This window comes from Nematolebias whitei, chromosome 15 (genome assembly GCF_014905685.2).
Source record: "Nematolebias whitei isolate Nwh7 chromosome 15, NemWhi1, whole genome shotgun sequence".
NCBI lineage: Eukaryota > Metazoa > Chordata > Actinopteri > Cyprinodontiformes > Rivulidae > Nematolebias > Nematolebias whitei.
Genome location: NC_056512.1, coordinates 4,522,644 through 4,536,686, shown reverse-complemented (window position 1 = coordinate 4,536,686; position 14,043 = coordinate 4,522,644). Strand labels below are relative to the sequence as shown.

Genomic DNA, 14,043 nt, shown 5'->3' with positions numbered 1-14,043 from the left:
TTCTCTGTTGACTTTTAATAACCCTCTGACATCACTAGAACCACCCCCTGTTGGTTGTTTCAACCAATCAGGAAGTCCTAAGTGACCGGAAGTGAGAACTCTTTAAAAGTCCACACTTCCTGGAACCATTCAGTCTACTCCGGCTATGGAGTCTTCTCCATCTTCTTAAGTTCTTCTGAGTTTTTCTGAAGTCTAGGATCTGAGTTGAACTCAGTCTTTGATGGAGTCTTCTCAAGCCTTCGGGAGTTTTCCACTCCTGAGTGGGATCTCTGACGGACTCACAGATGCTTGCTGTGAATCCACCCGGGTGTAATGCCTCCAACTTCGAAGGGAGCTGAGCCTGTTTTTTGAACGGAGTAAATCGACACGACTTCTGACGATGACCAGCCGCTCTCACCGGAGACGCTGGAAGGTAGCGTTGAAATGGACCCGACACCGGAGCTGATTTATCTACTGCGAAGGTAACGAGTCGTCACGCTCTTAAGTGTACCGGAGGTTTGAGCTGGTGATTGAAAGAAGCGTGCCAATTCTGGTCAACAACATACACCTCTCTTCGCCCATCTTTTCTTTAAGCCTCTAAACTCCTTCCTTTAAACTCTTCTATTTTGCCAGTAATCTAGATGCCTTCAGAAATGTCTTGTTGTCTTATTAGTAAAGCGTGCCAAGTTTCATTAATCAGAACCAGTTCAGCTAATCAAGTGTACATGTTTTGATGTTAAATTTTGATTCTGTTAAATAAATGACCACATTTATTCTGATGGGTCAAAGGAAAATTAACGTCTCTTGTCACTGATTAAACAATCCTCACAGTTACCTCGTCACATGGCATTAATTTAACTCGAAAAAGAAAGAACCCGTTATATTCAAATAATTAATTAGTAGTGAAGGTACAGTAAGCTGTCTCCCACTTTCACTACATTTAGTGGGACCGTACATGTTTTAAATAAACATTTGGTGGGACAGTATGTCTACAGCAAAGCTGTCCTTGACACACTACAGATCAAAAGTTTAATCTGAGTAAATGTAACATTTTAAAGGAAAAATATGTTGATTCAAAATTTCATAGTGTCAACAAATCCCAAAAAAGTTAGGACAAGTAGCAATAAGTGGCTGGAAAAAGGAAATTGAGCATATAACGAACAGCTGGAAGACCAATTAACACTAATTAGGTCAATTGACAACATGATTTGGAATAAAAAGAGCTTCTCAGAGTGTCAGTGTCTCTCAGAAGCCAAGATGGTAAGAGGATCACCAATTCCACCATTGTTGCGCAGAAAGATAGTGCAGCAATACCAGAATGGTGTTACCCAGCGTAAAATAGCAAAGACTTTTAAGTTATCATCATCAACCATGCATAACATCATCAAAAGATTCAGAGAATCTGGAACAATCGCTGTGTGTAAGGGTCAAGGCCGTAAAACTCTACTGGATGCTCGTGATGTCCGGGCCCTTAAACGTCCCTGCACCTCAAACAGGACTGCCACTGTCAAGGAAATAACAGAATGGGCTCAGGAATACTTCCAGAAAGCATCGTCAGTGAACACAATCCACCGTGCCATCCGCCGTTGCCAGCTGAAACTCTACAGTGCAAAGAGGAAGCCATTTCTAAGCTAGCTCCACAAGCTCAGACGTTTGCACTGGGCCAGGAGTCATTTAAAATGGAGTGTGGCAAAATGGAAGACTGTTCTGAGATCAGATGAGTCACGATTTGAAGTTCTTCATGGAACACTGGGACGCCATGTCATCCGGACCAGAGGGGACAAGGATAGCCCAAGTTGTTATCAAGGCTCCTTTCAGAAGCCTGCATCACTGATGGTATGGGGTTGCATGAGCGCTTGTGGCATGGGCAGCTTGCATGTCTGGAAAGGCACCATTAATGCAGAGAACTATGTTCAGGTTCTAGAACAACATATGCTCCCATCTAGACGTCATCTCTTTCAGGGAAGACCCTGCATTTTTCAACACGATAATGCCAGACCACATTCTGCAGCAATCACAACATCATGGCTACGTAGGAGAAGGATCTGGGTACTGAAATGGCCAGCCTGCAGTCCAGATCTTTCACCTATACAGAACATTTGGTGCATCATAAAGAGGAAGGTGCGACGAATAAGGCCCAAGACCTTTTTACAGTTAGAGGCCTGTATTAGACATGAATGGGAGAGCATTCCTATTTCTAAACTTGAGAAACTGGTCTCCTCTGTCCCCAGACGTCTGTTGAGTGTTGTAAGAAGAAGGGGGATGCCACACAGTGGTAAAAATGGACATGTCCCAACTTTTTTGGGATTTGTTGCAGCCATGAAATTTGGAAACAATAGATTTTCCCCCTTAAAATGATACATTCTCTCAGTTTAAACTTTTGATCTGTGATTTTTGTTCTATTCTGAATAAAATATTAGATGTTGGCACTTCCACATCATTGCATTCAGTTTTTATTCACAATTTGTTTAGTGTCCCAACTTTTTTGGAATCCGGTTTGTAATTATTTATTTTTATTTTTTTTGCTTCAGCTTTTTCGTTCTTCACCGCAGATGACAGGAGGTGCGGAGACACGCACGCGTGATCAACTGACCCATTCGTCCATTATATTTACCCTCTTCTTCTTTTTCGGGTAGCGGGAGTCACTGGTGGTGTCCATGTCCAGGCTTCACTGTGCGAGAGTCGGGGAACACCCTAAGGTCACAAGTCCATTTAAACTGGTGGGTCAGCGGACGCACAGCCGCTCACACACATAGCCAGTGACAGCTGTCCATCTGAGCTTATCGTGGCTTTTTTTTTGCCTCTTAAACCAGCCGGTCAGACCTGCCTCCTCCTCAACAAGTAGATTAACACAATTTTATATTGTTCATTATTTAGTTTTCTTTGTGCTGATTTGTAAAACAACGTCAAAGCCTGAGACCGGCCTGGACCGCACATTAAGCACATTATTATGGACCGGCCCAGTCGTGACAACGCAGCGCATTAATATCATATACGGAAGATGTCCGTAAATTTCAGCTAAATCTCAGACTTTGGTTATCCCGTGTGAATGTACCACATAAAAAGCAGACGTTGGGTAGTAATTTATTTGTTACATGAGGTCCTTGGGTAAAACTAATCCCATGCGAATAGGGCTTTAGACAACCTTTTTGTTGGCTATTATCGGCGAGCTACATGCTCTTTCCATCAGCCCTTCATGTCTCAGATGGGGCCCTGATATGTCTGGTGTTACCTTGTGGCCGAGCACTGCATTCGTTCCTAAAGTGTCATCTCATTCTCATTGTAACTAGCCATTGAGGCTGGCACGTTTTCAGCCTGCGCCAGGAGGGACTGGTGATAGGTCTGGGTTATTGTGCCCAGTGAGGGCACTAGAGGCATACGTTGCTGCTACTGCTGCTAAAAGATGTTCAAACCAGCTGTTCTTGTGTTATGGAGGCCCTAGGTTAGGTTGTTCTCTTTCCAAGCTACGTCTCTTTCACTGGATTGTGGATGTCATCTGCCACGCCTACGCTGCAGGACGCGGCTCCCCGCTGGTCAGTGTGAGGGCACACACTATCAGGGGCATCTCCACTTCCTGGGCAGCCTTGAGAGGGGTTATGCTGAAAGCGATATGTGCTGCTGCATCATGGACTTTTGCAAGCACGTTCACCAGGTTCTGCAAGGTCAACGTGGCCACCCCTCATCCTCTGGGCCATCCTTGGGTTTTTGCTGCATTTTACTGTATTTTATTGTACAGTGTTCTTGAATGCCATAAAATGCTCCTTCAAAAAAAAAAAAAAAAGGTTGTTGTTTTTGTTGTAGTTTTAATCTCGGAAAGCTCTGGTGTTTGTTTGGAGCACAGACTAAACTATCTAGTGGCTGTTTGTCTGAGGACATGCAGACATGCGTTAGTTAGACAGTTGCTTTTTGAACTGAATCATTTTTCATGAAAAATGAAGCATAATTTCATTGAGCTGTCAGATTCTGTAGATTCATTCTGACCGCAGATGCAATTTGCTTCATCTCAGAATATGATGTCGACCTACAGAAATGTTTTTCCTGATGTGACGTTTCATGACAGTATGTTTCAAAATGTGTTTTGTCTTAGATGTGGGCACTATCTCCGACGGTCTTCACTCTTCTGAGTAACAATCTGATGCTGGTTCATGCTGAGCTGGCAGTCTACTACCCCACCATCCAGTACGCCGTCCTCTACTCCTTGTTTTCACACTGCACCAGGTAACACGCTCGCTGTATGAGCAACACTCCTCAACTGCATTATTATACTTTCAAACACCTGGGACCTTCATTTATTTCTCTTTTTTTGTTCCTATGAAACTGGACTCACTGAACATTTTGGTTGTTCAGATCTGTTAGTGAAACATTTTAGGATGTTCAGTCACAATACAGCAGTTTTTAATAAATTCCTTAATAGTTCTAAAGCAGTGGTTCATAAAATGTTTTAACTTTTTCTACAAAAATGTCTAAATGACACATTCACCGACTTATTCATGCCCATGTTTAAGGTAAGTAATTTTCACATCACAAAACATGTTTTTCAAAGTGTTCGTTCAACAGTCCTTCATAAACTGTATTAATTAATTAAGAATCCAGCACATTACTTCATTTAACATGGTTCAAATAAACAATGTGTAGCTTCTTGAAACCAACTTGTGTGTTGTTTTATGCTGGTTAAAGTTTGTCATGTTTGTTTCCTGATAAGTATCCATTAAGCTGTTTTGCTTTGGAGCATTTTATTCCTGAAAAACATTTTGAACTTTACCGAAGCAACTTCCTTCTGTAAAGTTCAGCAGTATATTGGGATTTACTTTAATAAAAATCTTAATCTTTATATTAAAAATTCCATGGACTGTATGAACTTTAATGCTTTGTTTACATTTGATTAATTTCTACAAAGACTTTTTACTAATTTTTCTCTAACTTAAAAGTTTTAATCACGGCAAAATTGCTCACACCTTTAAAAACTCCAAAAAGCCTTCACCTGAAACTTCAGAGATAAGAGCTTTAACAAAGTATAGATTCAAAGAGGCTGACAATAAATGCTTCTCAGACTTTTATTTATTAAAAAAATGTATAAAAATTGAGTTCAAACTAAGTTGTCTGAAAACAACTTTATAACTGAGCCACTTTTAGTTTCTTCACATCAACAGCAACAAATAAAAAGTGTTTTAAGCTCAGTCATCCTGGTAGATGGCAACAAAAAAGGTTAAATCATGTCATCTGGACCAGTTTTTTAAGAGAGAAATGTTTTGTCCCCCATCAAGAGGACTTCCTCAGTCTACAACCTGCCAACCAGATCTGTCCCATAAGTAGCCTTCACTGCTGTGTTTCAAGCCAACCTCCTTTTGGAATCTCAGAAGTAGGATTTTAACACATGCAAAACAATCAATCATCATGTACACCAATCAAATGTTTTAGGCCAGATGGCCAACTTGCTACTCACAGCTGAGGAGTAGTAGGAGGAGGAGTGATTAGCAAGTTGGTCATAGGGCTGGGTACCTTTCTAAAAAAATTGGTACCGGTGTCGGTACCTTCACTTCTGTGTCGGTTCCTGGACGGTTCTTTATTCGGTACCAATTTTGTAATTAATATTAATTATAGCAAAAATAAAATTATGTTACACATTACAGTACAAATCGTGAGTTTTATTTTTTAAATTTGGTATTTTTCTATTCCAAGCAGTTTTCTTACATAAAAATAAACAAATAATTTCCTGTTCTAAAGACCAGTTTCAAACCAGTGACATGTCAGTGTCTAATGTTCACTGCTACACACTGAGGACCTTTTCACTTAAAAGTTTTTCTCAAGCCCACTCCTGGCTGATGGTGTTTCCAGCAGTAGAACATGTTCACTCTGAGGCTGTGGATGATGATTGTTGCACACACAGATACCTGGTTGTCAGTTTGATAGCACTGACATAGTGTCCCTCACATCCCACCAGCAGGTCACTGGATTCACTGAGGTTAGAGTTGATGCAGACTTCTGCACCTCTGTGTCTCTGCCTGAATCTTCTCTGTGGTTCTCTGAGGTTTAGGGCTCTGATCATCTCCCTAACTGACATGAGAACACAAAACATCAACAATAACATGGTTGTGTTATTATTGATCAAAAACATTATCTAGACTGAGAGATAAAAAAAATCCTTTACAGCTTAACTTACCTCCACATGCAGCTCCACTGTAGTTAAAAGAAGCAAACTTTTAACAACAAAGTTTGTGACTGTGCCGTGGCCCCATCTCTCTTTTCTTTTGTTCTCCTCACATCAGGGTCAGAACCTCCTGTGAGGAGAACATTAATAAACAGTGAACATTAGTGAAATGTTAAAGCAGCTGACTGGATGGATGAGCACATGTTTACAAGCTAAGATTTATGTTACTGTCAATCTTTAGTTAACTTCTGATACAGGGCTAGCTACATAGATACCCATAAAATAAATTTACACACTAATATCTTAAAGTTAGTGTTACATGGATTCTAGTTTAATTCACCCCGATGCACGTGTTAAGCTGCAGTAACGTTAACAAACGTAAACTCACCAGCTGAAACTCAGACACAGCTCTGTCCTCGGAGTTCTTTGATGAAGAGTCCGGTCGTGGAGATAATGAATCAGGCCGTTCATGCTCTCTAACACTCACAGGCTGACTTTAATGCTGAGAGGAGGAGGGGGACTGCTGTCCTTCTCTCTTCTTGCAGAGAAACACGGAGCAACTTTCTGCTCATAAATTGAAGCCGTTCGACAACACGCGTTGCACACGTGAACCCCGTCTGTGGGCATCACCAGCACCATAGACATACATTATACATAGATTAGGTGCGGCAGCTCTATACAGCTCTGGGTGTAAACATATGAGTCTGTCATATGTCATATGTCTGGTGTTTTACCTGCCTTCGCGCTGAAACCACATGACACGTTACAGCCAATACCGAAAATTGACACCGAAAAAAGAGTGACGTTTCAATACATACACTGACCGGTGCAGTTCGGTGGGTGCTACAAAATAACCTTGGTTTGGTATTCAGCCTTAATTGGTCATCTGGTTTAAACATTTGATTGTTGCACATGATGATTGATTGTTTTGCATGTGTTAAAATCCTACTTCTGAGATTCCAAAAGGAGGTTGGCTTGAAACACAGCAATGAAGCCTACCTATGGGACCGATCTGGTTGGCAGGCCACAGACTGTGGAAGTCCTCTGGATGGGGGACGAAACGTAAAGAAACTGGTCCAGATGACATGATTTAACCTTTTTTGTTCACATCAAATATTTTGTGCTTTCACACTTTGGGTCAGCATGTTCACCTGATACCAACTGACGCATTATTTGATGAACTCAGTGAATCTGTGTTCGTTCCATCAATTCAGCAAAATGGTGCAACAAAAATCACATTTATTCATATACAGTAGTCCCTTGCTACTTCGCGGTTTGTTTTTCGCGGACTTGCTCTGTCACGGTTTTTCAAAATAAGATTGGACATTGCACACAATTGGCTGATTGATGGATGAGCTGCACAGTTTTCATGAAATTTTTATTTAAAATGAATTATTTAAATTATTTAGCACCTGCTGCACATTTGTGCAGACCACACTGCAGGAGAAACTTCCTTCTGCAGCTCCTCCTCTTTCCTCCCTCCTCCTTCCTCCTCTGTTGGTCTCCGTTCTTCAGCGTAGACGTGGGCGTGGGTGAGAGCGCAGAGTGCATCTGTGGCAAAGACCTGAAATCATGACATTCTGTGCTCTTTTAGAGCATTTAGAGTTTAGAAACATTGTTTAGAATATTGCAAGTGTGTGGGAAGGGTTTAAAATGCCATATGCCATTATATATATATATATATATATATATATAAATAAATTACTACTTACTACTTGTACTACTATTCCTACTTGGCAATTTTTCACTTATTGCAGTGCTTCAGGGTACGGATCCCCTGCAATATACGAGGGACTACTGTAACCTTGTTTTCTTTCTCGCAGACATGATCATTTTATTTCATCCAGCCTGTCATCATCATCTCCCTCTCTGTTCGATGGCGCCGTCATCAGCACCGTTACCACGGCGACAAAGAAACATTTTAGCACTTTGCTAAGCCTCCTGGGAAGTCTGCTGTCAAAGGAGCACCTTTCCTCTGATGCCAGGTTTGCACACATTTTATAACATCTGGCAAAAAAGAAACAAATGGGTCAAACGATTCTGAAACTGTTTCAGGTCATTCAACACAAAGCATAGAGAGAACATGATGGGTCCAATGCTTACAGCAAATACAAACAAAATCCAAAATTATGAAATGGAAATGTATAAAAATTGTCCCAAGTGTTCAGACAGAAAGCGAAAGCATGAAATGCAGAATAAAAGAACAGAAACATGATTAATTGAGTGAGCTGTAAAGAATCAGTCAGTTTATTATGGGCTGTGGAATAGACAATAATCAAAGTTCATGCTCACTCATCCAGGTACCAAATCCAATAATGCTCAGTCAGGTCATCTGGACAGTTTCTTTTTTGTAGAAAGACGTTTCATCCTCTATCCGGAGGGCTTCATCAGTCTAGGAGTCCCAAGTAAACCGTTTCCCCACTAAGCTGTACACTCCTTAAGTGGACCAACCAGTTTGTTGTAGATAAGATGGTTTCTGACGGTTGTCCTGTCCCGTCCCCCGTCCACTCCTCCCAGGCAGGCAGCCGCAGCCAAAGCAAAACTAATGAAATCCAGGCTTCAATGAGACATTGATGTGTTCACCAGTGTGGACGTAACTCTCATGCAGTCACTGCATGCATATCGAGTCCCACGGAGCATGTGAAGGGGCATTAAGTGTATAACAGATTATAAAAGCAGGGGTGCACAATGCCCTAGGGACTCATCACTGCCTGATGCCCTCAACAAGTTCTAGGCACACTTTGAAGACTCGAACAGACCACTCAGCACCAGACTCCCCCCACCACTGGAAGAGGATTTTGTCAGCGTGACCTCAGCCGAAGTAAGAAGTACTTTCAGGAGGATTAATCCTCACAAAGCAACTGGCCCAGACAACATCCCCGGGAAGGTGCTGAGAGACTGTGCCGATCAGCTCTATGTGGTGCTGGCTGACGTCTTCAACTCCTCCCTCACCCTGGCAACAGTTCTCACCTGTCTGAAGATTGCCACCATCATCCCAGTCCCAAAGAGCTCTACAGTGACTGGTCTGAATGACTTATCTGCCAGTAGCCCTCACCCCGATTGTCACTAAATTCTTCGAAAGACTAGTCATGACCCACATCAAAACAACCATCTACATCAGAGATGACCCTCATCAGTATGCATACTGCAAGAATTGCTCAACAGAGGACGTAATTTCGTCCAACACTGCTCTCACCCACCTGGAGCAGAAGGACTCCTACGTCCGTATGCTCTTTGTGGACTTAACTTCTGCCTTCAATACCATGATCCCCCAAACCCTCACGGACAAACTATTCACACTAGGACTGTTTGCAACTGGGTACTAGACTTCTTAATAAACAGACCACAGTCAGTGAGGATCCACAACTTCTCCTCCTCCACCATAACCCTCAGCACTGGCTCTCCTCAGGGCTGTGTGCTGAGCCCCCTTCTGTTCACTCTGCTCACGTATGACTGCACACCTACCCACCCAGGCTGTCACAATGTAAAGTATGCAGACGATACAGTGGTGGTGGGATGCATCACAAACAACAATGAGTCCAGCTACAGGCAGGGGGTACTTTGTAGAAAACCTGGAGAGCTGGTGCAGGAAGAACAACCTTCACATCAATGTGAAGAAGATGGAGATGGTCATGGACTTGAGACCGAACAAACACACCTCCCCCTTGAATATAGGAGGGTCTGCGGTGGAAGTGGTCTCCAGCTACAAGTACTTGGGTGTGCACCTGAATGACAACTTCAGCTGGAGCAACAACACCACCAGCCTGATCAAGAAAGCTCATCAGAGACTCTACTTCCTCAGGCAGCTGAGATGAGCTGGTCTGGGAAGCTCAGTCCTCACCTCCTTCTACAGGTGTGCAGTGGAGAGCATCCTGTGCTCGAGCATCAATGTGTGGCATGGAGGCTGCACAGCTGCAGAAAGAAAAGCTTTGCAGAGAGTGGTGAAGGCTGCACAGAAGATGTTGGAGTCAGTCTCCCCACCATCACAGACATCTACACCTCCAGATGCAGGAAGAGGGCCACCTGCATCATGAAGAACCCCTCTCACCCAGCACACACACTTTTTGCCCTGCTCCCCTCAGGAAGGAGGTTGAGGAGCATTAAGTGTAGAACCACTAGACTGAGGAACAGCTTCTACCCTGAGGCTGTTAGACTCATGAATCTCTAACCAGAATAATCACTGTGAAAAATCACATCATGTTGCTGCTGATCTGTTTCATGTCGATGCTGATCAGTTTCATGTCGCTGCTGATCAGTTTCATGTCGCTGCTGATCAGTTTCATGTTGCTGCTGGTCTGTTTCATGTCGCTGCTGATCAGTTTCATGTCGCTGCTGAACAGTTTCATGTTGCTGCTGATCAGTTTCATGTTGCTGCTGATCAGTTTCATGTTGCTGCTGGTCTGTTTCATGTTGCTGTGTTCATGCGTGCACATCTGCTCACATGTTTTTATGTTATGAGTGCTTAGTGTATATTTAGTTGATGTTTTTCTTAGTTCATATCTTGGATGTTATTGTTGTTTTTCTTATACATTTTATTGTTGGATGTAACTGGGACCCTGTGTACATAATTTCACTCCACCACATGTACCACATGGGGTGGAACGACAATAAAGAAACTCTGACTCTGACTCTGATAAATGTAAATTATCATGTTCAACGAACACATCATACCTCATCTTAGAATATCTTTACTCAACACATAACAGTTGAAATAGTTTAGGTCAAAATACTATCATTTTAAAGCCGCAGTAATAATCTCATTTTCTTTCATAATTTCTTATCTGGCAACCTGCCTGACATGGGAACTACAGAGTTTTTTCATGTAAATCTGCTGATTTTTAGCTTACAAATAATAAATAATCATTGAAAAAACACTGTTTCCAGAGGTTGTTCTTGTGTAAACGGGGCCTTATAGTAGATCACTTTGACACGGTCATTTTAAAATGCTGAATAAGTGTGGACACCTCTTCTGTAGATCGTGACGTTACATTTCAGTCATTCAGTTGAGTTGTCTGTCTCAAGCTCCTGACTAAAGACCAGACAAAGCTTTCTGTGTCTCATTCCTTCATGTCCATGTGTTAGGAAGCTTCTGCTCACCTGGGCTCAGGAAGTTTCTCTGCTCATGATGAAATGTGAAACCTACAGCCCTCTGTTCTCCCTGCCCTCCTTCAACAAGTTCTGCAGGGGCCTGCTGGATAATGGTGAGGCTACCATCTCCATCCAAGAACTCTTAATGGTTTTAACGTTGTCAAAAACGTTTTGAAAGTCTTCAGATGTTTTCTTCTTTGTTTTCTGTTAGCTCTGCATGAGGATCAGAGTGTTTGTCTTCAGAGCTGCTGCAGCCTTCAGGCCCTGTCCACGTCTCTGTCCACAGAACTCCTGCAGAGGTCCACCTCTTTACCATAGTTTCCTCATTACTATCTATCATCCCTCAGTGATTTTATGCATACTTTGTGCTATTTGATCATTTTATATAAAATTATTCCACTCAGTCAAGAACTCTGTGCTATCAGTTGTGTTTTGTAAGTTTGTGTAGTTTTCAAAAATATTTAACTTCACTGAAATTCTCCAAAGAAATCTATTGAAATATTCTTATATACAACATTAAATATTTTAAAATCTGCTTTAGCATACCTGCTTTATTTATGTAGTTCATGCTCATTATAGCTACCGCTCTGCCACTTTTGGCTAATGTTTAGCTACTTTTAGCTTTTACTTTAGCTACCATTCTATTCCTTTTGGTTTTGGCTACAGTTTGACTAATTTTAGTGACTGTTTTGTTGATTATAGCTTCAACATGTACAGTTGTCATCATTCACAGTTCTGTAGTTCAAGTCTAAAGGCCTTTCAGCTGTTAAAGCTTTTCTTTCTGTCTCTTGCTGAGCTGTCGACATGGTAATATTATTATGAGCATTTCATGATTGTGTGTGTTGTGTGTGTGTGTGTTAGGTGTGTGAGTGTGTGCAGGGTTCAGCTGGTCCATTCTGCAGTGAAGGTGAGGCAGGCGTATGCCAAACTGCTCAGGACCGTCCCCCTGGATGTAGCTCTGAGGTCAGACTTCTTCAGTCACTCATTCATTTTAGCTTTAATGCTTTTAAAATCTTCTTAATTCTACATGTTTGTTTGTTGCTTGTTCACAGTAACCACTATCCGTCTGAGATTAGAGACATCTCTCTGGCCATTCGTCATCACATGAGCTGTGCACCGAGCAGCACGTTTCATCCCCAGGACTTCAGCGACCTCATCAGCTTCATCCTTTATGGAGTCCTGCACCGTGGAGGGTAGGCTCTTATCTACATGTCGCTGTCTTTGGTGCAGCTGTTGCTGAGTGGTTAGAGCAGTCATACTCCAGTGGGAGAGTTGGGGGTTCAATTCCACCAGCAGTCACACGTTGAAGTGTCTCTGGGCAAGAGACTGAACCCATCATTGCCTCTGATATGTCTCTTCATTGTATGAATGTGATCTAAAGCATTGACTAGTCTCTACAGATTCAGATTATCTTTGTAGAGATGTAGTAGAGTGCTGTATGAATGTGTGTGTAGTAGAGTGCTGTAAGAATGTGTGTAGTAGAGTGCTGTATGAATGTGTGTGTAGTAGAGTGCTCTATGAATGTGCGTGCTTAGTAGAGTGCTTTAGGAATGTGTGCGTAATAGAGTGCTTTAGGAATGTGTGTATAGTAGAGTGCTGTAGGAATGTGTGTACGTAGTAGAGTGCTATATGAATGTTGGTCTAGTAGAGTGCTGTATGAATGTGTGTGTAGTAGAGTGCTCTATGAATGTGCGTGCTTAGTAAAGTGCTGTATGAATGTGTGCGTAATAGAGTGCTGTAGGAATGTGTGCCTAATAGAGTGCTGTATGAATGTGCGTGTGTAGTAGAGTGCTGTAGGAATGTGTGTGTTTGAGTGCTGTATGAATGTTGGTGTAGTAGAGCGCTGTATGAATGTTGGTGTAGTAGAGTGCTTTAGGAATGTGTGTGTGGAGTAGAGTGCTGTATGAATGTGTGTGTAGTAGAGTACTGTAGGAATGTGTGTGTAGTAGAGTGCTGTAGGAATGTGTGCGTAGTAGAGTGCTGTATGAATGTTGGTGTAGTAGAGTGCTATAGGAATGTGTGTGTAGTAGAGTGCTGTATGAATGTGCGTGCTTAGTAGAGTGCTTTATGAATGTGTGTGCCTAGTAGAGTCCTGTATGAATGCGTGTGTGTTGTAGAGTGATGTAGGAATGTGTGTGTGCAGTATAGTGCTGTAGGATTGTGTGTGCATAGTTGAATGCTGTAGGAATGTGTGTATGTAGTTGAGTGCTGTATGAATGTGTGTGTAGTAGAGTGCTGTAGGAATGTGTGTATGTAGTTGAGTGCTGTATGAATATGTGTGGAGTAGAGTGCTGTAGCAATGTGTGCGTAGTAGAGTGTTGTAGGAATGTTTGTGCACAGTAGAGTGCTGTAGGAATGTGTGTAGTGGAGTGCTGTATGATTGTGTGTGTAGTAGAGTGCTGTAGGAATGTGTGTGTACTAGAGTGCTGTAGGAATGTGCGTGCGTAGTAGAGTGCTGTATGAATGTGTGTGTAATAGAGTGCTGTAGGAATGTTTGTATAGTAGATTGCTGTAGGAATGTTTGTATAGTAGAGTGCTGTAGGAATGTGTGTGTGGAGTAGAGTGCTGTAGGAATGTGTGTGTAGTAGTAGTGTGTTGTAGGAATGTGTGTGTAGTTGAGTGTTGTAGGAATGTGTGTGTAGTAGAGTGCTGTAGGAATGTGTGTGTGGAGTAGTTTGTTGTAGGAATGTGTGTGTAGTAGTAGTGTGTTGTAGGAATGTGCAAAGTAGAATGCTTTAGGAATATGTGTGTAGTAGAGTGCTGTAGGAATGTGTGTGTGTGTAGTAGAGTGCTGTATGAATGTGTGTGTTTAGTAGAGTGCTGTATGA

The 14,043-nt window shown here is 42.2% G+C and overlaps 1 protein-coding gene across 1 annotated transcript in view; it reads left to right on the top strand.

Moving 5' to 3' along the window:
* LOC119421946 (serine/threonine-protein kinase SMG1) overlaps nt 1–11,390 on the top strand; it is a 63,020-nt gene extending 51,630 nt beyond the window's left edge. The window contains exons 11-13 of the mRNA XM_037689306.1: nt 4,067–4,197; nt 7,951–8,112; nt 11,210–11,390. Of these exons, the coding sequence (XP_037545234.1) occupies nt 4,067–4,197; nt 7,951–8,112; nt 11,210–11,390 (474 nt within the window). The remainder of the gene's footprint in view (nt 1–4,066; nt 4,198–7,950; nt 8,113–11,209) is intronic.
* Nucleotides 11,391–14,043: the final 2,653 nt, after the last annotated feature.